Source organism: Acromyrmex echinatior, chromosome 10 (genome assembly GCF_024713525.1).
Source record: "Acromyrmex echinatior isolate Ae372 chromosome 10, ASM2471352v2, whole genome shotgun sequence".
Lineage (NCBI taxonomy): Eukaryota > Metazoa > Arthropoda > Insecta > Hymenoptera > Formicidae > Acromyrmex > Acromyrmex echinatior.
Window position 1 is genome coordinate 9,063,011 of NC_141861.1, and position 25,628 is coordinate 9,088,638.

General features: G+C 31.5%; 5 protein-coding genes across 15 annotated transcripts in view; 2 read left to right on the forward strand and 3 right to left on the reverse strand.

The window, feature by feature from the left end:
• Positions 1–45: 45 nt before the first annotated feature.
• RASSF8 (ras association domain-containing protein 8) lies at positions 46–4,843 on the reverse strand. Its single transcript, XM_011063311.2, has 10 exons — positions 4,415–4,843; positions 3,865–3,975; positions 3,384–3,689; positions 3,016–3,139; positions 2,663–2,895; positions 2,428–2,589; positions 2,167–2,283; positions 1,948–2,087; positions 1,519–1,826; positions 46–1,410 (listed from the first exon to the last, which is right to left on the reverse strand). Exons 1-10 carry the CDS (start codon positions 4,487–4,489, stop codon positions 1,310–1,312), a joined length of 1,677 nt encoding a protein of 558 aa, XP_011061613.1. The 5' UTR covers positions 4,490–4,843; the 3' UTR covers positions 46–1,309.
• Positions 4,844–5,228: 385 nt separating this feature from the next.
• Positions 5,229–8,346, reverse strand: RpL13 (ribosomal protein L13). 2 transcript variants are annotated; one of them, XM_011063312.2, is made up of 4 exons: positions 8,207–8,346; positions 7,581–7,739; positions 5,770–6,019; positions 5,229–5,567 (listed from the first exon to the last, which is right to left on the reverse strand). In XM_011063312.2, the coding sequence occupies exons 2-4, from the start codon at positions 7,721–7,723 to the stop codon at positions 5,301–5,303; spliced, it is 660 nt and encodes a 219-aa protein (XP_011061614.1). In that variant the 5' UTR covers positions 7,724–7,739; positions 8,207–8,346; the 3' UTR covers positions 5,229–5,300. The 2 variants fall into 2 exon arrangements, with proteins under 2 accessions (XP_011061614.1, XP_011061615.1); XM_011063313.2 differs by having other exon boundaries at positions 8,172–8,280.
• A 119-nt stretch (positions 8,347–8,465) lies between these two features.
• On the forward strand, positions 8,466–12,170 carry LeuRS-m (Leucyl-tRNA synthetase, mitochondrial). The gene is made up of 8 exons (XM_087410565.1): positions 8,466–8,658; positions 8,898–9,105; positions 9,213–9,606; positions 9,720–10,600; positions 10,685–11,038; positions 11,112–11,352; positions 11,459–11,696; positions 11,823–12,170. Exons 1-8 carry the CDS (start codon positions 8,545–8,547, stop codon positions 12,027–12,029), a joined length of 2,637 nt encoding a protein of 878 aa, XP_087266691.1. The 5' UTR covers positions 8,466–8,544; the 3' UTR covers positions 12,030–12,170.
• On the reverse strand, positions 11,074–14,833 carry LOC105150314 (gamma-glutamylcyclotransferase). Of its 5 annotated transcripts, none has more exons than XM_087410572.1 (5): positions 14,711–14,833; positions 13,951–14,086; positions 12,377–12,675; positions 12,166–12,270; positions 11,074–11,980 (listed from the first exon to the last, which is right to left on the reverse strand). In XM_087410572.1, the coding sequence occupies exons 2-5, from the start codon at positions 14,053–14,055 to the stop codon at positions 11,965–11,967; spliced, it is 525 nt and encodes a 174-aa protein (XP_087266698.1). In that variant the 5' UTR covers positions 14,056–14,086; positions 14,711–14,833; the 3' UTR covers positions 11,074–11,964. The 5 variants fall into 5 exon arrangements, with proteins under 5 accessions (XP_087266698.1, XP_087266697.1, XP_011061621.1 ...); XM_087410571.1 differs by lacking the exon at positions 14,711–14,833 and adding an exon at positions 14,470–14,599; XM_011063319.2 differs by lacking the exon at positions 14,711–14,833 and adding an exon at positions 14,331–14,469.
• Positions 14,834–14,892: 59 nt separating this feature from the next.
• LOC105150313 (ubiquitin carboxyl-terminal hydrolase 48) overlaps positions 14,893–25,628 on the forward strand; it is a 60,739-nt gene continuing 50,003 nt past the window's right edge. For 2 of the 6 annotated variants that reach the window (XM_011063314.2, XM_087410564.1), the window contains exons 1-11: positions 17,040–17,120; positions 17,863–17,998; positions 18,603–18,806; positions 18,903–19,229; positions 19,404–19,640; positions 19,721–19,971; positions 20,079–20,620; positions 20,705–20,806; positions 20,901–21,304; positions 21,390–21,744; positions 21,856–22,040. In XM_011063314.2, the coding sequence (XP_011061616.2) occupies positions 17,102–17,120; positions 17,863–17,998; positions 18,603–18,806; positions 18,903–19,229; positions 19,404–19,640; positions 19,721–19,971; positions 20,079–20,620; positions 20,705–20,806; positions 20,901–21,304; positions 21,390–21,744; positions 21,856–22,040 (2,762 nt within the window). In that variant the 5' untranslated portion in view covers positions 17,040–17,101. Of the gene's footprint in view, positions 15,516–17,039; positions 17,121–17,862; positions 17,999–18,602; positions 18,807–18,902; positions 19,230–19,403; positions 19,641–19,720; positions 19,972–20,078; positions 20,621–20,704; positions 20,807–20,900; positions 21,305–21,389; positions 21,745–21,855; positions 22,041–25,628 lie in introns of those variants that run through there. The other 4 variants (XM_011063318.2, XM_011063317.2, XM_011063315.2 and 1 more) reach the window with 4 other exon arrangements.

The window sequence follows — 25,628 nt, forward strand, 5'->3', positions numbered from 1 at the left end:
AAAAAAATTTTTAGAATAAAAAATATCAATTTTAACAATAATTCATAAAATGTGCAAGACATTTATTTACCAGAAAAATTTAATTCAGAGGTTTTTAATTAAATTAGGACTGTTTTTACCAGAACAATAATATTATAGAACGCATAAATTGTACACATAGAATACATTGTTATTTTTTAGACAAAGATCAATTATTGCACAGTTATAGTGTTCAAATATTGTAATCATTAATTATAACATCTTTTTCAATATTATAAGTGGCATATACTCAACATTTTTAACTCTAATGATATAACTGTAGATATACAAAATAAATGTGTGCTCTTAATAAAAAATATCAATGTGTCATAAAAATACTTGAGATTTATGTATAAAAAAATTATATATTTATAAAATATATTTTGTCGATGCTATGTGAAAACCGCAGAATGGCAAGATTATTGAATTGTATCAAAACATTTTTTTTAAATTATCAAACATCGTATATTAAACAAAGTCACAAATTTGCTAAACTTGAATTAAAAAAATTTTCAAATAAATTCGTTTGCAATTTTAAGCATGATCTTTTTGAGTTGATTAATAAATTTCAAATGTAGACTACTTAAGCTATTTTAGTTTCACGGTTAACATGGCATCAATAATTGGAAAATATTAAAAATATCATATAATTATATTATACTAATTACTATTAATGTTTGTGGTTAATCTAAAAAAAATACAAAACCATAATTAAATCTATTATGGCAAAATATTTCATAATGTTATAAACAATACAAAATAGCTATTTATAAAATATCAATGTAATTAATACATAATTAATAGAGCGTATTAATAATTTTGATTTTTAGACTCAACTATCTCCTATATAAATTGGAATTATATCTATATATTTGGAAAGCTATATTTGATCATAAAAAGAAAATTTGCTAACAAATATATATAATATTCAAAAGCAAAATCGTTTTCTTTTTTTAAATAATCATGTGTAAAAATGAAAATGTAAAATATATTAAATATTCTCAAAAATATGAGCGATTCATGTAACAATTTACATACTTAATACTTTCACTAATATTTTGTAAATACATGAGCTAAATTAAGATATAGATATATATGTACATAAAGATAAAAACTTATCAATGACACATAATAATAATTGAAATATTGCTGAAATAAATGCATAAAAGATATGTAGAAAAATTAAGTACTTCACGTACTTTAAACAATATAAACATACAAATATTTTAACGTATACTCTTTGATATGCTTTCTCACATATACGACAGTATTATCAGGTATATTGGTTTTCTTATACCCATACACCATGTGGATTCTTACTTGTGGGCACTGCAGTTTCCAATTGCCTTGGTGATCCTATCATCTTACGTGTACTTCCAGGTTTATGGGCACCTAATGATTAAATGATTTTATTTATTAAACATTTTATATATGAAACCAAACTTAATAACATATACATATACACATGACATAAATATGATATGATATAAATATAATGACCTTCTAATAATGATTTGACTTGTTCATCTGAGCATGCAACAGCTAAACTTTGTAGATTTGCTTCTTTCATGTCAGCTACCAATCTCTCTACTTGCAATTTCTTCTCAACGATCGCAGACTCCAGATTAACTACTTCTAATTTTAAAGATTCTGCATGTTGTGAAGCTAATTCAGTTGCGCGTTTGGCTTGTTCCACCTCATTTTGCAAATGTTCTACTTCGCTGATTATTTTTCGTTCCATAATTTGTCGCTCATCTGTTTCACGACTTATATTATGTTGTTCCATTGCAAGTTCTTCCATAACCAGCCTGTTATAATTCACATTATAATTTAACGCAATGTAATTTCTTACATTATAATATATTAAAGAATACTTGAGAAATAACATCATTTTTACAATTCTATGAATAAAATTGTGCTTGCATTTACCTTATCTTATTTTTACATTGAAGAAGTTCCGTTTCGCAATTGGCAAGTTTTGATCTAAGCAATGTTATTTCTGATTTCAGTGTTTTTTCCTGCTGCCTAACTATTTCACTTTCTTCTTCTACATGAGCTAATTCTTTCAACTAATCAAGGTAAATAATAATTAATAATTCGTTACTAATAATAATACATAATTAAAGAAAAAAAATAGATAAAAGTTACTTGTTCTTCGATTATTCGACCAGTAGACTCAATGCGATTCATTTCTTGGGAAATATAATCCATTTGATGCATTTGTTCTCTACTCTTTGTTTCCCAATACAATATTTCTGCATCAAACTAAAATCAATAAATGTTATAGTATTGCATATTTTTGTAGATAAATTAATCGAATCAATCTTAAGAAGGTCAATATTTAGAAAAAATTATTAGATTTTCTTCGTTAATTATATTATAAGTCAAACTATCGAAAAAGATACTTACTTTTGTTAGATCAGCTTGTTGAGCATTAATAGTATCCCGTTGTTTATTGACTAGTCTTATAAGTTCAACATATCGTTGAGTATAAGCGACAGTTGCCATATTTTGTGCCGTAACAGAAAGTGGATTAACAGATTGTGTAGGCACTTTTGTATCTTGAAATTCCTATAAAGAATATATTATAAATTGCATATAATCCTATCAATTATTATATCAAACATATTTGTAGCAATAAAACCTGGATAAGATTCCTTTTCAATTTCATGGAATTACTAGATGATGGTTGATCATCTTTGTGCACCTGAGGACTTCCACTGCCATGTACAAATTGTGATCTTCCAGGACTGTTTAAATTTGGTGGCGGTGGATCTCGGTAAGGTGGCAAAGTACGTAAGGGTGGCGAAGCTGGGCCTGGAGGCTCTCTGTAAGGTGGAACTTCGCGTACTTTTTTTTGCGACAAGTGTGTTGCAACTAAAGAAAAAAAAAGATTAATAACGAGATAAATATTATCATTAATATCGTTGCAATATATGAAATATGATTATATCAGTATACTTAAAATGTATAATAAATTACAATAGAATAACTTACTTTCAGCATTAGTCCCTCGCGTAGGCGATTGTGCTGGTTTTTGTACATTTTTTCGAACATTCAAATCCTTATTCTTCAAATGTGGCGTGGGCTGAACAACAGCCACATTATTCTCCATTTGAATCTAAAATAACATTTTTTATTTGCACATATATAGTAAAAATTATTATTATATAATTACGAAAAACCTAATGCAGACAAAGATATGACATGAAGACATAATTATAAATGTTACTAATGTAATAAAATTTATAATAAAGTATTTATTGTTAATAACATTCATCTAATTTATGTATATATATATATAATACACTAATATACGTATACACATTTGTCTTTTTTTTATTTATTTAAGAATATAGACTTACCTCTGTGCTACCTTCTGTAATACTTCCATGAAAGCCACTAAATGTAAGTGATTTTCTCGTATCTCTATTCCTCTCTAATCCTCCTTGTGTATCATCAAAATCTGAACTTTGCGTGATTGACACATTTTTGCTCTCATCCTGTATACCAGCAGTACCTGTTCCATGCTCAGGCAATGAAATTGGTAATCCATTTGTACGCGATGAATATGTTAGTCGTGATGATAATGCATTTGTTTTATTTTCTGGCGTGGAACGTCTCAGAATCAATTGAACTTCCGAAGAGTATTCACCCCATTTCATCAAAATCTGATAAATAGTACAATGTAAATTTAATTATTTCTCATACATGATTATATATGATTTAATATAAACATTTTAATTTATTAAAGACTCTTTATGTTTTGTTAACAGTATAAAATATAAGCTCATGACAAATTATCCTAGTAATATTATCATAGTACATGTAGAAGATATGCCTGACCTTAAGAGGATTCTCATAAGGTGCCAGCAATCGTTCATTGGTTCGCCAACGCTCCACCAAAGTGAATCTACCTGTCTGAGCTGTAGCGTGAGCAAGTGCATACACCACATCCTAAAGATAAATAGTCATCAGCAGCAGAGTTTAAAATAAACAGTCTTGCAAGAGAGAAAACAAAAGAAGCATGATTCTCAATGACAATAATGATAAAATCTCAATCACTGAGTCAAATTATTGATTTTCTATATTATTTTCATAATTTCAGGAATATACATATGCATATTCCTATTGCATTATGCTAATAAAAATTTATATACATCATGGTGTTTCATTTTGTCCATTTGTTACAAAATAGCTATTTAATTCCAGTAACTATACATATAATTTGGTTGATGTTTAATTCTTAATAATTGATATATTTCTCTGAATTATTTTCTATATTGATATATGCATATATACATACATGTATATACATATAGATATACAAACACGTTTAAAGTTAGTACAATAGAATGGTTGTAAACAATAGCAAACTTTACTGTGATATACATACTTGACAGGTGGTGGTCTCGGTAACGCCACACACAATGCGTTGAATTCCTTCTACCCACACCTTCAGCTCCATCATGTTAGGATGGAGATAATATCGAGTCTCGAACTTAATTCCTTACATTGCAGATGCAATCAATTCGTGTCGAGAAACATCGGTTGTTCCTCATCTCCGTACGACTGTTGCCATAACCTCACGGTCGATCGCGTACGTCTTGATAAAATTTTAACTCCAGACGAGGACAATCGGTTTTTTTCGATACGATCGTTTAATCACCGTCGAGGGTGGAACGGATGAATCCTAACGTTCGCTTCCGACAGGCTTTTAATTTCTTTTTAACTTCCGATATATGGATTACGAAGGTGACAGATGCGCTACTATGGCGACACTACGTAAGCGGCGGTTTGCGTTAAGTTTGCGTTAAGTTAGCATGTGCACGACGGGTAAATGATTGATAACAATTGATAAAGTCGAGCGCATATTCACAATCTCCTCGTCTCTTTTTTTAAAAATATATATATGTATTTTTGAAGCAAATTATTTGCTTCTTTCTGAGAATATCTTTAATGTTATGATTTTAATCTTGGAAATAGAATTTACATAATTACAATATAAATTTGGTAATGTAGAAATCTTTCTTTGTATTCAAAACGTATTATATAAAAATTAAGAAATGAAAAAGTTCAATATAATTATTAATTAATGTAATTTTTGTATATACTGAAAACAAATAAATCTTGATAAAACGTTCGGTTATCCAGTCCTTTTGCTAGAGTAAGAAAAAGTGATTGCAAGGTACCCCAGAAAAAGGACAAAATTATTTTCCATTAAAGGAAAATTTTATTTTTATATATACATAAGGAAAAAAAGATGTCATATGTATAAAGAATTACTTCTTGGCTTTCTTATCCTTTGCGACTTTAGTCATCTCGTCGGGATTGTCCGATGCATCCTTAGCACGCTTTGCACGAATGCCGACTAATCGCGCGTCAGCTCGTGCTTTACGAAGGGTTATATATGCAGAGAATTTAGTTTCCTCCTCAGTAACAGGACGAGCCTTTGCTTTAGCAGGTGCTTGATGCCGGATAGGCATGGGATCTCCCTTAATTTGAACTGCAAGTTTCCTCTCTTCTTCGGTCGCATCACCCTTCTTAGGCTGAAATTTAAAAAATGAAATTTAAAAAATGAAATAAAATGAGTATATAATTCAAATAAGAATAAATTTTTCATAAACGGTCAAACTGTCATACATTTCTCAATTTTTAATTATATATATATATATATATATATATATTTTTTTTTTTAAATAATATAAAGAACATGTTCTATAAATTAATGATAAATTTGAAATTATGTACCTTTTTCTCATTTACAGGGAACAGAATCAATTTAGCCTTATATTCCTTCAAGCGCTGAGCATTAGTTTGCAAAGACTCAATGGACTTGTTACGACGACGAGGATCAACCGCAATTCCGATTGTTTTAGCAAATCTCTTATTCAAACCGCTAGCCCTCAACTCAGCGAGCGTGAAACCTTTGCCAGCACGAACCTTGGTATGGTAGCGGAATGTCGGACAATGCACAATAGGTCTCAGAAGATTTACAGGTCTAAAATAGATACAATCAATGGTATTTAAAATACAAGTTGTTAAAATACAAGTAACTCAAAAAAATATAAAAGTAATTTTATCGTGCAAATATGAGATCATTAAATATAATAGAGATTGGATCTAGAAATAATAGCAGTTCAACACATTTATTTTGTAATTCACTAAAATAAGATTATTTCTGTAGCTTTAAAAGTATAATCTATAATTAGTGCAAAGAAAACTTTTAACAGTTGCAAAATAAACATTCTGCTGAATGCAGTCAATAGGAGAACTTAAAAAATGAATAAAAAGTTTTATTTTTTATTTTAAATAAATTTTTGTTATCACATAAAATATTTATTTCCTATATTATTACTCAAACACGTCTTAATTGTCACACAGATTAGTGGTTCATATTTGCGACAAACTTACTTTTATAAAAATTTTCCATATCCAATATATTAAATAATACTTAATAGTTTCGAACTTACCTGATGAATTATTTGATATACGCAAATAAATGTATTTGATTATTTTAGAATTTTTATCATAATTGTTAATTACATAGTTGAGAAAAATAACAAAATAAATTATCAGTTACATGTCAGTTATTGATATCACATCTTTGACAAATTTTTGATTAATTTACTGACTGTGTAGTTAGAACGATCTTAACAGCTGTTACATGAAAGAACATTATATATTATAACTTTAACTTGTAATATTCTCGTCAAAAAACAATTGGTTGCTCTACATGACCATATTCATAAACAGAAATAATGAATATTGTAACGTTATTTCTCAATTTATTAATATGACAAAATCAGATTTGCGATTGACATGGCAAACGTTTTCTCTGACCTGCAATTTATATCATTTAATGGTGTGGAATTGATTATAATGTAGATATGTCTCTTATTAATTAATTTGAGTTGTTATTCTGTCATAATTCCTAATAATTTAATATTAAAATTTTGCATGTAATTCAATTATATTTTCTGCTGATGAAGGGTGCTGTATTATCAGAAACGTTTCAGAGTTATTTATTTTCTTAAGTTTTTTTAAGATTTTTAATAAATTATATCAAATAAATATAAAATGCATTAAAACAATAAGATCTGGTTTTTGCTCATTATATCTAATCTTTGCTTATTTATTGTATTGTTACTAATATAAACTCATCATTGTCATTACTATTTTTTTCTTCTCATCACGACCATGTAAATAATTTCTGAAAGTTAGAACTTTGACAGGATGTTTGATACATAAGAAAACTTTTCACAAAGTTTTTGAACAAAAAAAAACAGAATACATGCAAGGATATTAACAAATACTCTTTACAACTAGACATTTTGCTTTTGAAAAACTATATATATTTGACCTATACATATTTCAGGAAAGAAATAAAGTTATAATTTACAAAAATATTCTTTTCCATTTAAAATCAGGAATGAGAAGGAGATATATGCTAAGCTTCAAAAGCAAAAAAATATAATTTATGTGATAACAAAATTGATTAAAATTCATACTGAAAAAATCCTGGATATGCTCATGCAAATGTTATATGTATGTACACATACCTAGGAGCAACAGCTCGTGCCTTTTTGATACGTTTTTGCTTACGACGGATCTTCCTCGCTGGTTGATTAAACCAGGTCTTCACGTATCGTTGCCAATCCTTATGGAAATGGCCATTTGGGATCATATTATTCCCCTTACCCATGGTTGACGCCTAATATCTGCAACAGAATCAAAACTAAACATTTGCGTTTACATCACGTGAAACTTGAGATATTTAAATTAGATATTTTTATAATTAAGACACGATGTTTGGTAACTAATTTGTGTACGAAAAGAGAGGTTAGACTCTCTAATAAGCATAACAGCAGTTTACACACATAAATAATCCATATTTTACACAAAGCTAACGTTAGATACATTAAATTATTGAGAAAGAACTGCAACAGAGAAAAAAATCAAAGAAAACAAAAAGTTCACCAGCAGCAGTTTGACCCTGGATTCTAACCTCTCCTTCGCGGAGTAAACAGAATTCAAATCGAAAACAATTATCTCAATACAAGGATTATACATATGAGGCAAAAGCAGTCAGAAATATAAAAAGTTGCACATTCCCGTCGTTACATATTACACAGCATAAACGATGGTAATACCTCGTACAGATTTAATTCCTATGACATTCACTCACCAACTCACGCACACGAGACAAATCGGAAAAAGAACGTGAGACCGGCGGAAGTGGCACTTTTGCGAGTAGAAATCTCTCTGTCGCGCAGGAACAAAATCTTTTTACGCGTTTTTCGAAATTAATAACAATGTCAATAATAATATTAATAATATTCAAGGATAACTAATATTCCTAAGATTGACAAAGTAAACTATATTTTCAATCCATAAACAGTAATTCATCTACAGTTGTATAGAAAAATGGCAGCGCACGTAGCGTGAGCATGTGTGCTCAAGTGTGCTGGTGTGTGCACTATCGTTCAGTCTCACTTTGTTTATATGGAAAAAATCTGATTCTTAATGATGATGCAAAGATTATCTTATCCTCTCAAAATATCACGATGCAAGATACGAAAGTGTTTAAATAATTTTTTTCATCAATCGTTGCAACTGTCTACTGCCGATACGCTATTGGTACTTTTATTTAAATGTTTATCTCGTTGATTTTATGTAGAACGTTTAAACGTAAGACATAAAATTTGTTTAATTATTCTATTTTTATATTAGTCGTACATGTAATAATGATGAAAAAAATTTTCAATATTCAATAGCCGTCTTATGGAAGTAAATTTTATTAATAAAATAGGATTGAAGTTCGAAAATTGTTGTATCTCACTTGGAATGTTATTTATTAATGAAACATTGCTTTTCAGTCTTCAGTATATTCGATAAACTTGAAGAAGGCGACAGAGAAATATTGGGGTGATAAAATTAATCCTTGTAAATCCAGTGTTAATGAAGATGCTAAGGATAAATTTTACATTCTTTCTATGTTTCCATATCCGTCTGGTGCCTTGCACATGGGTCATGTTCGAGTTTATACAATAAGTGACACTGTAGCTCGATTTTATAGACTAAAAGGCAGGCCTCACAAAAACTTATAATATTGATTTATACGAGATTTAAAGAATAAATCTTTATAATGATATATTTAAAAAGTCATTTTTAATAATATAAAATAAATTTAGGTAAAAATGTAATTCATCCAATGGGCTGGGACGCCTTTGGATTGCCAGCGGAAAATGCAGCTATTGAAAGACAAATCAATCCTGCTGTATGGACAACTGAAAATATAGAGACAATGCGTAACCAATTAAAAACGTTAAATTATTCTTTTGATTGGGATAGAGAATTTGCAACCTGTGATCCAGATTATTATAAATGGACTCAAGAATTGTTTCTAAAGTTATTCGATAAAGGTTTGGTCTATCAAAAGGAAGCTTACGTTAATTGGGATCCTGTCGATCAGACTGTATTAGCCGAGGAACAAATAGATATAAATCAACGATCTTGGAGATCTGGTGCACTTGTTGAAAAAAAATTATTAAAACAGTGGTTTATTAGAACAACAGCTTTTGCAAAGTAAGTTTGTGAATAATATGTATATATATATATATATATATATATATATATATATATATATATATATGGTGTTCTGAGAAATTAATATTTTTAATAAATAAATAATGTTATAGATCATTATTGGAGGGTTTAAATGATCCAACCTTGAAGGAATGGAAAGATATTATAAAGTTGCAAAAACACTGGATAGGTGATTGTAATGGCATTAATATTGATTTTAAATTAGTATCCGAAATTCCAGAGTTTCCAAGAACATTAAACATATGGATTGACACACCAGAATTTGTAGAGTACGCAAAGTTTGTTGCTATATCCTCTCAAAGTATATTAAATCGTAAAGAGCATACATATAAAATAGATGTTGGAATATTGGGTTTAAATGCAAAAATAATAAATCCATTTTCCGGTGAAGAGTTGCCGGTTTTTATCACTGATAAAGTTGTTTACCCACCGTGGAGAGATGTTCGCTTGGGTATACCTTCGGTATCAATGGACGATTTAAAATTTTCGGAGTTAGTTGGAATATCATTTACTCGGCATTCAATACGTAGCTACGAACAGCAACAGCAGAAGATATCCGAAGTATTCCAAAAAGCTAGAGAATGGGGTATAGGCGGATATCCAGTAAGCTCAAAATTACAGGATTGGTTAATCTCTAGACAAAGGTATTGGGGTACACCTATACCTATCATTCATTGTACAAATTGTGGCACACAACCTGTACCTCGTAATCAACTTCCTGTGATATTGCCAAAGATGACGCACTCAAGCTCGAAAAGGTTCTCGATTCAAGATATGAAGGATTGGTTGCAGACGAAATGTCCCAAGTGTGGAGGAAATGCTACTAGGGAAGCCGATACAATGGACACGTTTGTAGATAGTAGCTGGTATTTTCTAAGATTTATAGATCCCAAAAATACAAAAGAGATGTTTTCGGTAGAAAAAGTTAAGGAAATGTTTCCCGTAGATCTCTATATAGGTGGAAAAGAACACGGTATAATAGTAACATTTTCTTAATTACTGTACTTCGGAATTTTTGTAAGGTTAAAGTATTTTTTACAAATTTTATCCCTTTTAGCCGTGTTGCATTTATATTTTGCCCGGTTTATGAGTCATTTTCTGCACTCGGAAGGTCTTTTACCATGTCGAGAACCATTTAAACAACTCCTCGTGCAAGGAGTAGTAATGGGTAAAACATATCAAAATATAAATACTGGTAAATATATACTAGAAAATGAAGTATTGAAAGAAGGAGATCAGTACAAAACGAAATCTGGAGAATTCGTCTCCATGCGCTGGGAAAAAATGTCAAAATCAAAGCTCAATGGAGTTGATCCTCTCAATCTGTTGAATAAATATGGAATAGATACGACAAGATTATTAATACTGGCCGATGTTGCACCAACGTCCACTAGAAATTGGTCAGAAAATAGTAAGTTTCTTAAATTATAGTCACTCGTTTAAATGTTCTTATTAGAACATAATATATTTATTCGTAATTGCAGCTGTTACAGGTATACAAAATTGGCAAAATCGTCTTTGGACTGTTGTTAAACGATTTAAAATTGAACGCAACCAAATATCTCTGAAGGAACTCGAAAGCAAACCTACTAATCCTAAATACATTGAACAGGATGCATACATGTTTGACAGCCGAAATTATTTTCTCAAAAACGTGACATTTAACATAGTAGAATCGCAGCAACTTAGTGTAGCAATATCTCGACTGCAAGGCCTTACAAATAGGTAAATAATTATATTTATACTTTTTAGTAACTTCGTGCACAGTGTAATTTTAATTTTTAATATTTGAATATATACACATTGAATAAATCTGAATCTGTAATTATAGCTTACGAAAAGTTGACTTGGAGTGTCTAAGAAAAAGTCGCGAATTCGAGCGAGCGTTAGCTGTTCAAATTATAATGCTCGCTCCATTCGCTCCACATTTTGCTTCTGAGTTATGGGCTATATTCTGTTCTGCTAAGTATCATCTTATAGATAATACTGAAGTTGACTTAAACAAAACTATATTTGAACAGAAATGGCCAGATATTGACATGGATTATAATCTTGTAATGAATGTTTATGTAAGTATGATATGTATGATTCCATTATTAAAATATAAATACATGAAAAATCAAGGTGCTTACAAAATTGTACATATTTCTATTTTTCAAATTTTAATTGATTATATTTATATGTAAACATCATAGGTAAACCAAAGAAAATTTCTCAAAATGAAGGTTCCTCGAGGTGAATTGGATAAAATGGCGGCAGATACAGCGTTAGAATATGTGGTCCTCCAGCCATATTATCAAAAATATGCGTACAATAAAAATGTTGTAGATGTCAATTTTAAAGCAGAGAAAAGCTGTGATGCGTCGTTATACATAACCATGGAAAAACAAAAAGAAGATTAGATAAAAAATAACATTATTTTAATTTGTACACATAAGATATTGATAAAAATTTATTATATTTATTAAGACAGAAATATTTATTACAAAGAGAGACAAAAAAGTTTTTTCAACTAAGATGATAGTTCAACTTGCTTACCTAATGTCGTATTTGCCTTCATATCCATTATCTGGAATAGTTTTCAAGAATTTTATATAATCAGTGGGAAGTTTGTTTTCTTCGGCCCCTTTTAATATCGTATTTCTGCAAGAATCATGGACAATTTTTAAAGAAAAATTTTAAGAGGTTAAAGATAAAAATAATTGTGTTCAAATTACTGCAGTTGTTTTTTAAATTGCATATGACATACAGGTATAATGGTGAAGGTCTCTTATCCATTGGAAAGTCTTCTGGCTTTATATATTTCTTTGGATTATTACATTGCTGGTACACTCGACAATTTAGAGTTCTACCATCAGGAGTTTCAACATTTACTGACATTGCATGATATATATTATCTTGAACACCTTCCTGACAGTCTAATGTAGCTAAATTGCACTTGTCTAATTCCCAGACTACACCCCATACCGCTGAATGTTCTGTTTCTACAATTGTGGCAGATGTTCCATGCCATCGTTTAGAATATCTGTAAAAATCCAGCCTAAAATTCTGTAATAAAAATATATAATGTATTATTTTATATAAATATACTGTATATATGTAATAAATATATTAATATATAAACAACATAATGTATAAATGTAATAAGATTAATATTAAGATTTTCTTGTTTGTGCGTTCGAAGAGAAATTTAATAAGTTTAATAATTTATAGTTGATAGTATGCACTATCTGGGTATCAATCATAAAACTTTATCCCTAGGATGGAAAATGAAACGTGAAAATTTTAACCATTGAAGTTGATGGAAAAATTTTTCACTTTTCATCCTAGGAAAAAAGTTTCATGTGTGTGGTTGACCCTGTTTATATAATTTAAGATTTTTATATTTTATGAATATATATTCATAGATATCTCTAAAAAAAAAAAAAGATTAAACAAATATTTTCTTTAAATAGATATTTTAAAATGAGGTAGTCTGTATCGTTACTCTGTCTTTTATAAAGTTTTACTTCATATAGTATACACATATATTTTATTTTTTATTTAATGCATATTAGTTTTTAATTATTAATTAAAATTATATGTATTCTCTAAGAATTTTTTCAGAATTTTTTATTAACTTTTTAGTACTGCATTTTCTTATTTTTATCAACATGAGAAAATATAGTATTAAAAAATTCTGAAAAAATTCTGAAAAAATTCTTAGAACTTTATGAGAAGAAAATAAATGATTTTTGTCTCTTGCAGCTTTTCTATAAAGTTAATAGTATTTGAATAAAAAATTATTCAAGACCAATATTTGGCAATTTTTAATAATTAATATCTTGTCAACTATTGCGAAAATTGCAAAATAATAGAGAACTTTTCGACTCAGTTTAGTTCGCTCTATCTATACAAAAGCGATTGGCAAAAACTTTCGGGACACTCTGTATATATACATAGGGTGAATGTTAATGCGTCTGTACCGACTGCAGCTATGATCATTTAAACAGTGTATATGTAGATGGTTATCAGTGGGTGCTTTCGAGCAAGGACACAGACACAGTAGCTGCGGTCGATTTGGACGCTCACGCGCTTTAAGCGCTTAATCATCATTCTGTCTTTATCATTAGACGTAAAATAAGAATAGAAGTATTGAAAAGTGCCGAAAGCGTCCAAATCGACCGCAGCCAGTGAATCACAGTATAACAATATACATATCCACATAAAGTTTGGAATAAATCCCGCATTAAATCAACCAGTACTTTGTCAATCAACAAACTTGGAGACATGGAATAATTTAAAAGAAATATGTATACATCTTGATTTTCTTTTCTTAATTACCTTTATGTAACCAATATCTTTCATTATTGCGGTCGGATTACATAAATGTATCCTCTTAGTGCATAAATTACTCCCATAAGCGAAATACAGAAACGTGTTTGCCATTTTTCAGACTGATCCAAACTGGTCTTGCAAACTTTTCACAAATAAAGGATCTCTTTCACCAATCTCGGTTAAGTTAACCAACGGTTACATAGGACTCATTTAGGCCCAGTTTCACAACTTATTATTACTTAAAATAAATTAAACTTCGGTTAAAAAAAAAAAGGTTAATCATAAATTGTGAAACTGGACTTAAACGAGTCCCATGTAACTGCCAAAGTTAACTTAAGCAAAGTTGATGAAATCCAAAGTAATAAAATGTTTCGCTATCACACTACTTGACACTATTGTATTACTGCTACTGTCAAAATGACGACGAGGACGAGTCGACGAGCGTACATATATATAAAACACTGTGTGTACAAAATATATTGTGTATGTATCCACAAAAGATAAGATATGTCATGGTTCTTCCACCTGTATACAAATATAATCTATATCTTATGTGCACAGTGACAATTAAGTTGTCAGTAATAATAATCCTAAAGAAAGAGGACGCGCTCCTCGCCTCTCACGAGCGCCGTTTTGGTTTCTACGGTGACACTACGGTCTATCACTTGATTAACTTTTATCTGTCTAATTGATCAATGACATGAATTTCTGTCATGATTCACAGTGTCAATAAACCCAGGAATCGATTTGAAGTGCGTTTTGTAACCTAAACTCGACCGATCACATCCGAAGCGTTCGGTGAGTTCGTGATTGTATTCGGTCGAACTCTGAGAGCTTTTCGTAGCTCTCTCTCGTTCTGTCTCGACCGTTTTCCCTTTTTTTCTTTCTCTATCATATTTATCATCGTGGCGGCACTGGCGACCATCGTGGACGGCGTGGACTGCAGAGTGCAGGCTGCACTTCTGCCACTTCTGGACACTTTGCAGAGACATTCGGAACATTTGACGGCGTGGACAGTGGACTGGCGTAGGCCGCATGGATACGGAACAATTCAGCGGGATAACGCCGCTGGAATAGCTTGGAGGTGTTTTTTCATAAGCTAAGTCGTAAATCGTGTGGAGGTAAGGCAGGCTTGAATACACATAGCATAATTACGTTGTTTATCATCCCATCTGTCTTCCCCCCCGAACGCTCTGTAATAACATGTTCTCCGCGTCAATCACCCCCGCGTCTCTTGGTCTCTATACTTTGCTTGTTTTTAAGGCCCTTGTTTGAATTTTTGATCCACTACGAAAGATTACAGTACCATTCGACAAAAGATCAAGGATCCAGTGATAATCTTCTCGAGCAGAAACTTCACTTGTTCAAGACTTGCAATTATTATAGTACCGTATCGATTCAAAGTTGATACTCAAATAGGCCCGTTTCATATATTAAGCCTTCTAAAATCTAATCAGATTAAACAGTGAGTTCCTTAAGTATGATATAAATAGAATATAGTCACCACATGAAAAACCATGTATGTGAGGCATGAATGGAATCAAACCTGGATCCTCGGATGAATAGACCAAGTGAGGAGCCATTCAATGTCTTTCATCCCTTTACTGTTATTTTTCCAAATGACAAGGTTTTTTTATGGCGTGAAAAATTATTATAAGGTTCCTAAAGATGAAATCAAACACGATGTTCGATTTCTTGAATGATAATGTGTGATTCTATCTTAGACTATGTTCAGATTCTCATCCGAGTGCCACCCAGGTATCACTCTATCATTGTTATTTATCAAATATTAAACAGGGATGACATGACACCTAGAGAACACCCGAGTAAGAATCTGAACACATTTCTTAGGAATAAGGAGACAGAAAGAGAGAAAAAGTGTATTTTTACTTGATGCTACAACATTTATTTATAGCTTCAAAACAGGTCATGCGATTAAAATTGGCGAATATTGAGCGTTATTTTCTGACCTGAAAAGAATGTAAAAATATAAAGAGAGATGTGCATTCCTGATTTTCAATGTTTTTCGTTAGAACGAATGTTTAATAAATATAAAAATCATGTAAATATATGCAGCATGCAGCGCTTAATGTATAAACAAATTGTAGCATATATCAGAGCAGACATAATTATGCAAGTTATCATTCAAGAAATCGAGGATTGTATGATTCCATCTTTAGGGTCTCTTTCATCAACTTAAGTAAGTTAACATTGGACAGTTACATTGGATTCATTTATATCCGTTTCCACCAACTTACTCTTCGTCTTTTTCTAATTCTAATAAAAAAAGATTAGAAGTTGAAAAGAAGTTGAACCGAGATTAAAGTTAATCTATGTTGGTAGGAATGGGCATTAGACCCAGTTTCATAATTCATGGTTAACCGAAGTTTAATTTATTTTAAATAATAATGGGTAATAATGAGTAATAATGAGTTGTGAAACTGGGCCTAAATAAACCCTATATAATTGTCGGTTATTTAACCAAGATTGATAAAAGAGACTCTTTAACAGGATTGCCACAGATCTGGAAAACTAGGAAAACCGGGAAAAGTCAGGGAAATTGAAATTGTTCGTGGAAAACCGGGAAAAGTCAGGAGAAAATATAAAAAAGTCTGGAATTTTGAAATTTGCTCACAATTTCCTTAAACTGCTCCTATTCCAGATAATTGTTATAATTTTTTAATATTATATTTGACGTTTATAGTGAAATATGTTCAAAACTCGCACACTTTAAACGATTTTAATAAAATAATTAAAATTTATATTTTATTCAGTTTTATTTGATTACCCTTTTTCGTATTGCATTTTTTTCCAATACTAATTTATTTTTTGTTGGCTTGAATTTGCACCAAAAATTTTAACATGCTACTAACCCTTTTTGCGTTGTTTTCAATAATACAGGCTAGCTTTCCCACAATTCTTGACTTTATATATGTTAAAATTTACATATTTTATATTGGAAAATTTTCCATTTTCATCTGGAAAAGTCAGAGAATTTTAAAATTTATTTTCTGTGACAATCCTATTTAAGAATTAAAGAGAGAGAAAGAGAGAAAAGATGTATTTTAACCTGATGCTGTAACGTTCATTTTTAGCTTTAAAACAGGTCATACGATCAAAATTGACGAATATCAAGCTGACCTGTTCTGACCTGAAAATGAGTGTCGAAAAGTCAGGTAAAAATGCAACCAAAGAGAGATGTGTATTCCTGATTTTCAATTTTTTTTCATTGAAACGAATGTTTCAAGGAAGAAAAGCGCGGATTGTACGATATTGTGATAAAGCATATATTTTCATGATAATTTAAAAATAGTATATAATATTTTAATTTAATTTATTATGGGCAGATATTTTTAAAATTATGTTTTTGGAATTTGTGTATATATATATATTGTGGAAAATTGTACAATTTTATGTAAAAATAATTGCATTTATTGAAGCTGTTTTCATCAAAAGAAGGAATGATAGGAGGTCTGTTTTCTGTAACTGAACCAGTGTACACTTAAGGATTTCGATTCTTTCCCTCGAAAATTTTCACAAATTGAGAAATGATTACTTTTTTACATTAATGCTCATAATCCGTGCATGACTAAACTTTATGTCCGCTTACAACTAAATTTGACATAAAGACGAAATAACCTGAATTTTTGCAAGTTTTAAAAAAGTAACCGAGGGAAAGAATCGAAGGCCTTGGGTGTACACTTTTGGAACTTAAAGTGAAATAGGTATATATTTGTCGAAAGCGAGAAAGAGAGTTCTAGTGCAATCTAGTGCAGAAACAGAAAACAGATCATTTACGATTTTGCTGTTGTGTATCGATCATCATTATATTGCACATTTACAAATTATACAATTACATACTATCATTTTACTATCATACTATCATTTAATTTTTCACTGAATATTTTTACATCACAGAAATGCCGCCTACTAAGAAGGGAGACTTGGATAAGTTAGCATGGGCATGGATAGAATCCATCAGTCCAGACGAGATTGAGAAAACACATTTAGAAACTGCATATAGAATTGGATTAAAGAGTTGTAAAAATTGCAAGTAAGTTGGCAATTATTTTGTAAGAATAAAAGATTTGTACTCAACTATACTAATACTGCAAAGTTTACTATGTAGAAGAGATAAAGGGATAGACAATACTAGCTTAACATAAACTTTTATTTCGCACATGGAGAGACATGAGACTTTCCTTAGCATGCCACTTTCTTTTTCGTTCTGCCTTTTTTTCTGGAAGTCCCTTAATCTTCGGTTTTCTCCATGATTGAAGAATATAAGGTGACCAATCAAATGTCTGCCGCAAATGTTCTAGTTTAGCAGCAATTGCACCATTATGTGCAATGTCTCACCTTATATTCTTCCACCATGGTTTTCCCAAGGTTTGTCTGTCCTGTAGCTATGTTACTGCTGTGCTGCCATGATCACGGTTTAATTCTGCAAGATTTAAGCTGCATTCAGGAATACACACAGACTGTCTTCAAGTATCATTCTATTCTTGTTATTTACCAAATGTTAAACAAGGATAAATTGATACCTGAAGGTATTCAGTGTATATTCCCGCAAACACACTAAAAGGAAGTTCCGTCTGACTTTCCTTCCTTCTATAACTGTAAATATGTATTCTTATTAAGCGTGTTATCTGTTTCAGACGTAATTGCACCTATAACCCCCAATGTCTGACAGGTTTAGGAGAAGACAAATATATGAAGTCTCAGCCAGCCGAGGTAGTGTCTTTAGAAAGTTCCTTATCAGAGTTACGCGACCCGACCCAATATGTTGGCTTAAAGAATCTAGGTGCTACTTGCTACGTCAATAGCTTAATTCAAATGTGGTTTCACAATGAAGACATGAGGTATATGTATATATATATATATATGATATATATTAATTAAAACTGAATCTTTTGTATATATGTTGCATTATCTTGATAAATTTAATATACCAACAGGAGAATAATATACAAATGGGATATTACGGAAGATCCAGAGGAGAAGGAGGCATTGTGTCAGTTAAAGAAAGCAGGAGTACCCTATCATCCAGTAACTGCGGTTGGCCAATTGCAGTATCTTTTTGCAATGATGCAATTCGGCAATAGGAGCCTTCTTGATCCAGTCAATCTCGCTATTGCGTTATCCTTGGATACCAGAACGCAACAAGATGCTCAAGAGTTCTCCAAATTGCTATTGTGCCATATCGAAGGAAAGCTACAGCAAAACTCAGAACTGGAGCAGATGCTGCAGAGGCTGACTCAGGGAAAATACAGCTATATCAATAGGTAGGTTTTTTGAAGTGGAAACAATGAGAATTTTCCTAAACAATGATAGTGCTGATAATTTTTACATTGACAACATGGTTGGACACGTTGCTCGCTATAATGACTGACGTTATCAACTGATTCAGTGAAAAGTGAAATGACTTTAATGGATAATTAGAATTTTATTTGATGCAGTTGTTCCACATGCAGCACTGAGTACCCAACGTCCACCACATTCTATGAGTTGGACCTACAACTGGCAGCAACTTTAAAAGGGGCGATCGACAATTATTTGTCAGAAGAACAGTTGACGGGAGCGGATCAATATCATTGTGTTACTTGCAATGATAAAAAGGACGCCAGGCGATTCATACGACTGGAGTCTCTTCCAGAGACTTTAAATATTCAACTAATGCGCTTTGTATTCCATAGGTGAGCTTTGAATTTTTATGAATTTTATGATCGTAACAAGCTTGATTTATCTAAAATAATGGCATTGTAATTTATAACAGAGATTCCGGACAGAAGAAGAAATTGAATTCATATATTCAGTTTCCCGAAGAGCTTGATATGTCGGAATATATTAGATGTCAGCCTCAAACTCATCTGTACAGTCTCGTTGCTGTATTGAGCCACAAAGGTCCATCTGCATATTCGGGGCATTATATCGCGAATATATGTAATTCAAGCGGGGAGTGGTATCAATTTAGTGACGATAAAGTTGAAAAAATGCAAAATAAACGAATCGAGGATAGCGTAAATGGTAATTTTTTTAAATCAAATACTTTGTATTCAATAATAAAGAAACAAATGTATGACTTTTCACGCGAAAGGGTTGAAAGTGAGTTTTTTCTTTTTTTTTTTATATAGATAAATCAATGAAACGTGGGCGTGTTCCAAAAGGATTTCTGTCATCCAACACAGCTTATATGCTGGTTTATAAAAAGTTAACTTCGGATGCGCGAATAAATGCTGTGAAGAAAGTAAAATTGAAAAAACTTGATGTGGAAATAAATGCCTCCAATGATGCTGTTTACTGTGAGAAACTTGCAGTTACAGAAAAATCGGATACCGGGGACGAAATGAAACAGAAAGCTGATATTGAAGACGCACCATTAATTCAAGAAGAAAACTCTGAAAAAATATTGAAATTAGATTTAGAGAATGCAATAGAAGTAGATGAATCTGCAATATCTGAAAAGACTGATATACCTACCATGGATGAAAATAATACAGAAATTGTCGCTAGCACAAATGGATGTAAAGATACACATGAATCTACTTTAGAACAATTACAAAAGGTTCACCATCTAAAAGAGTCAACAGTGAAAGTTGTTAAGCTAGATTATAAACGATTGAATGGTGACGCACACAGAGCTATGAGTTGCGGTGAACGTGATTTTTATGAAGAGGTAAAAATTCTTTAGATCTAAATTCTTTTTAATTGTTCACAAATTTTGATTAACATTTAATTAAATGCATTTTTCTCTTTACAGATGGAATTTGAGAATTGGCAAGTAAGCAGTACGATGCGTGAACTTGTTAGACAAGAGAATGTTAAACACGAATTGAGTTTGTTAGCCGCACAGCAAGAAAAAGTAAGAAAATATCTAGTATATTACGTGAAAACGATAGAATTATTATACTTTTTTTTTATGTTCGTTGCTACATAATTTCCTTTTTTTTTTTTAGCAAAAAGAAATTGAAGATCAGAATTCCAAACGACAACTCGTAATAGATGTATATAATATAATCCATTCAACAGTATCTTGGAGTAATTATTATTGGATACCAACTGACTGGCTATCGAAATGGTTGATCGGACATTCCTCTGCAGTCGATATCCGTCCGATCGATAATTCTAATTCAATGTGCTCGCACTATCGACTTGATCCATTGAAAGTTAGTCGTATGAAATGCGTGCCGGAATTAGCAGCTCAAATGCTTTACGATAAATATCTAGGAGGTCCGCGGTTAGACCAGACGTTTTTGTGCGAAATTTGTGTAAAACGACGTTGCAAATTATTACGTTTCAAGATAACACTTGAACGAGATCACAAAGAAGTTGGAGAATTAATTCGCACATTTAAAGAACCGTAAGCTGCTCGTTATTTTTTAAAGTTTGCTACAATAAAAAAAGTGAGGTAATAATAACTGTATGATATGTTTTTGTCGTTTTAGTGTCGAAACAAGCTATATAATTGGTACTGATTCATTACGATCATGGCGAAGGTTAGCTATGGAAACGTTTCAAGAGGATATAGAACAAAAGGAAGATGATTGCCAGGATACTCTACAAGAGGAGAGTAAGAATACGGATAAAGACGGTAATGATTGTCCGAAGGAAGTCGAGGAGAACAAGGAAAATGAGGTTATTATAAACTTCAATGAAGACTTACTCTGCGAGCACAAATCTCTTAAAACGGCAGATTCCAGTAGAAAAGTGATACCTCAAGAGGCATGGGTGATTCTTAAAAAATATTTTCCGGATTCGAAAGAATATCCCGTTGGATCGCCATCCTGTTCAATCTGCGAGGTAAATAAGTCTTTTTCTCTTATTTGCGAATAAATTATTGAAATTTAATAATTTATTTAGTTGTCTTTGTATATCTATATGTATATATCTATATGTATTGTTGATTCTCAGGAAAAGATGAAAAGTGCGCAAAGAGCGAAGAAAGATGACAAAATAAAAGCGAAGCAACAGAAAGACGAGCTTACCGACTTGTATTATGGAAAGAATAGGAATGAAATTTCCACGTGCATTGATCCTCTGAAATCTTTCTACATTGTGGAGAAGGGCTTCCTGGACAGTTGGCGTTCCTTCGTTCGGTGAGAAAGCTTAAATTTTACATTATTCATTTCATGCTGTGGCGTTGTAATTGCAATTCTCAGACGAATATATTTTGCGATAATCTTTCACCCGTTTAGATAGTATATTAATTAAAAAAAAATGAAAAGTTTTATATCCATACATGATTTCAATGTATACATTTCCATATTCAAAGTATACAATTCGTAATACATTTCAATGTATTACGGATTTTGACGAGCCAACTTTAAGAAAAAAATTGATACGTAAAAATATTTGTCTCCCGAAATAAGTTATTATTTTATGGTCACAACGCTTTCTATGTGTCAATTAGATAAACGTTATAAATTCTAATGTTGGCTGTCGGTAACTAATTACGAGTTTCGAGCGTCTCTTCTACGTTCGTATGTTTCAATTAAGATGGCGCTAGTTGTCCTGAAAATTGCGCGCCACAGTTTTTCAACCACCCGCCATTACGGGGCGAGACGCAGTCGGTGATGAGCAACGTTTTTTTGACATCTAATATCGATGAATAATACACGGAAAGGTATGTTATTTAATAAAATTAGATGCTTGAAAGTATTATGTCGTAAATAGTATATATAGAAATAGCTATTGAATCAAAATTAATGAAAACCGAGTAAAGATGAATTAAGAGTATTCTCTTACATTTCTTTCTTTTCAAATTTGAACTCATTGGTGTATTTACAAGATGTCTAATACCTCATTGAATTGCAATTTAATCTGACTGCATATAATTATTTACTTATGCTTTTTCTCAAACATTTTTACATGTTTGGATGAAAATTTAGTATAAAATTTTTGCCAGGTAAAATTGACGCGGAGATTAAATATTCTTCCATTAAAAATTGTTTTCAATTCTAAAATGAATTTAATATTTTTCGATTTAAGGTGTTGATGCACTTGGAAAACATCTAACATTTTATTGCAATTTAACCTGCTATATATAATTATTTATTTACGTTCTTTCTAAAATATTTTGCATTTGAACGCGAAATTTTGTTTCAACTCTCTTATTATACAATACTATTGCGAGATTTTTGCGAGAAATGCGGTGACGAACGTTCGATCTCGCGTTCGTCGACCGTAGTCGAAACCGGTTGTCGTAAAGGTTGTCGGAAAGGGAGGGTGAACGGGAAGGGTAGATATATCCGGGATGTATTAACGAGCTTTTCCTAATTATGAGAAAAAACTGGACCGCGCGATTAAGCTGGGCGGCGATGGCGAGCTCCTCTTTCTCTCGTCTCTCGCTCGTGTGGCTGCGGGGGAGGGCCGGGCACGGGAGAAAACTAATTGAAACCGCTTAACGACCCGCCGGCAAATGATACATCGACCCCGACGAAGGGCCACCGGTGTCTTAATATCGTTTCGCCTTCTTCCACGGTCAAGACCGTAAATGCAATTTGGATTCTCGCTCGATCTTCTTCGAGTTTCTACTTTTCTGGTATACCTAATCTACACTTCACTTGGGGAGAAACCATCCCAAAGGCACACACTTCTGGAATACGCGTTCATCAGGAATAAATCTGAGCTCTTCTTATTGTTTTTGCTCTGTCCGTTGCTCAGAAATATCGGCCAATTCAATATGTCAAGTCTGTAAATACTTCAGATCCATCCATGATTATTTATATAATATAGACCATAAAATTTATTTATTTGAACTTATAAAAAGAAGAGCATAAAACCACAGCACAAGTTTATAAAAAATATTGTTTGTGATATTTAATAAATCATTACATTAATAAAAAATTTTTAGACGTTTCGGCTACAATCTTGTTCTACATAATTTGCAATATGATAATTGGTACTACAACCAACGTTTTATGATGTATCTTTACAAGACGAAAGAATACGTTTATACATATTTATATTTTTAATGGTTTTAAATTTAATGTCAGATTTATGTAAATTCTGTGTTACTGATTTGTTATGTTACTGAAGATGGCCGAAACGTCTAAAAATTTTTTATTAATGTAATGATTCATTAATATCACAAACAATACCTTGTGCTATGATTTTATGTTCTTCTTTTTGTAAGTTTTGATTTATAAATCATGTTTGTTATAATTATATATTTATTTGTTTGAATGTAAGGTAGAATCGGATATTATGAACACCTTAAAGAAACATTTTGATATATCTAGCATACTGAAGAATAAAAAATCTTATGCATACCATCGATAGATTTGTTGATGTTTTATGTATCTTAGTATTGAAATAGATTATTTTAATACAAATGTTAAAATGGTAGCGGGTATTCTTATTATCTGCCCAGTGCTCATATTACTCTCTGGGTAAGCTAATATGAGCACCTTTAGAGGTAATATGAGCACAGGAAATTTTTTGTAAGAAATTATGCAGAAATAAAAGATTGAATATACGATTGATCAGTCATAATCTAAGTTTTAAATAAAATTTAGCCATCTCCATGCAGCCACCGAATACTGACTTAGTACTATCTTATGACACTACTCACTTAAAACTTACTCTTGATTTCTGATCTAATGGTTTATTGTAGAAAACTCATAATCCTTCCTTCACCAATCGTCGCAAGGCAGAGGTTCACTTGCATTCTGTACTTCAAACAGGAACTTACATGTAGCTTTTATACCTGTACTTGAGGATTTATCAAATTAAACACAAAGAAATCGTTAAAATTTCCTCCGATTATAACGAGACTGCGAATTTTTCCATTTATGTTGTCTAACCCACAATATTTTTCGTCACAGCATTCCCTCTTTCCTTCGTGATTGTCTACGTCTAAATGAAGAATATCATGCAATATCATCCTCTTATACATGTTATCAATCGTGCCTATCTTATCCTCGTCATCGTACAGTTAAATTTCAGACTATATTCTCATACGTAGCAGTAAAATACTACAATATGCTGCCTAGTGACATTCGTTCCCTCGATTCTATTGCTACTTTCCGTTCAGCCTCATAATATGTAGCTTCTTATTGTAAATAGCACTCACAGCGTTATTCATCTACATTATGCTACTCATTTCATATACTTAATTTGTCTCATTATTTATTGTGCCAGTTGTTAATTTATTGTGCTATCATGTACTCCTTGTAAATCTGTCCTTCAAGGTTCGGGCTCATAAGCAGCATTATGCTGGTGCCTCGCCTTTTGAAATGTCATTGTAAATTTTTTGAAATACCGCCTGTCATAAATCTTCTGTATTTTATACATGTCACTAAAGTATTATTATTATTATTATTATTATTATTATTATTATTAATAATAATAATAATAATAATAATTTCTTTGTTCTATTCTTCGTCTTTTTTTCAAGTGACACGAGAATAAAAGAAAATCTTTTCTTTTGTTCATGTTCTTGTACAAAAAAGATCTTTCGTCTAAATATTTTAGAGAAATTTTAGTAAATTCTATGGCGACTCTGCTCGAATATGATATCGTAAATACGAGCGAGATCCTTCCGACAGCGAAAAAAAGTCTTTTAACATCCAGGACGGCATTATCTGTGCCCTCCCTTATTATACATTCTCTCGTGTGGCGCGACACGTTGGCTGGACACTTCGGATTGACAGATTCAAATTCGCCGGGGCTTAAATCTCGTG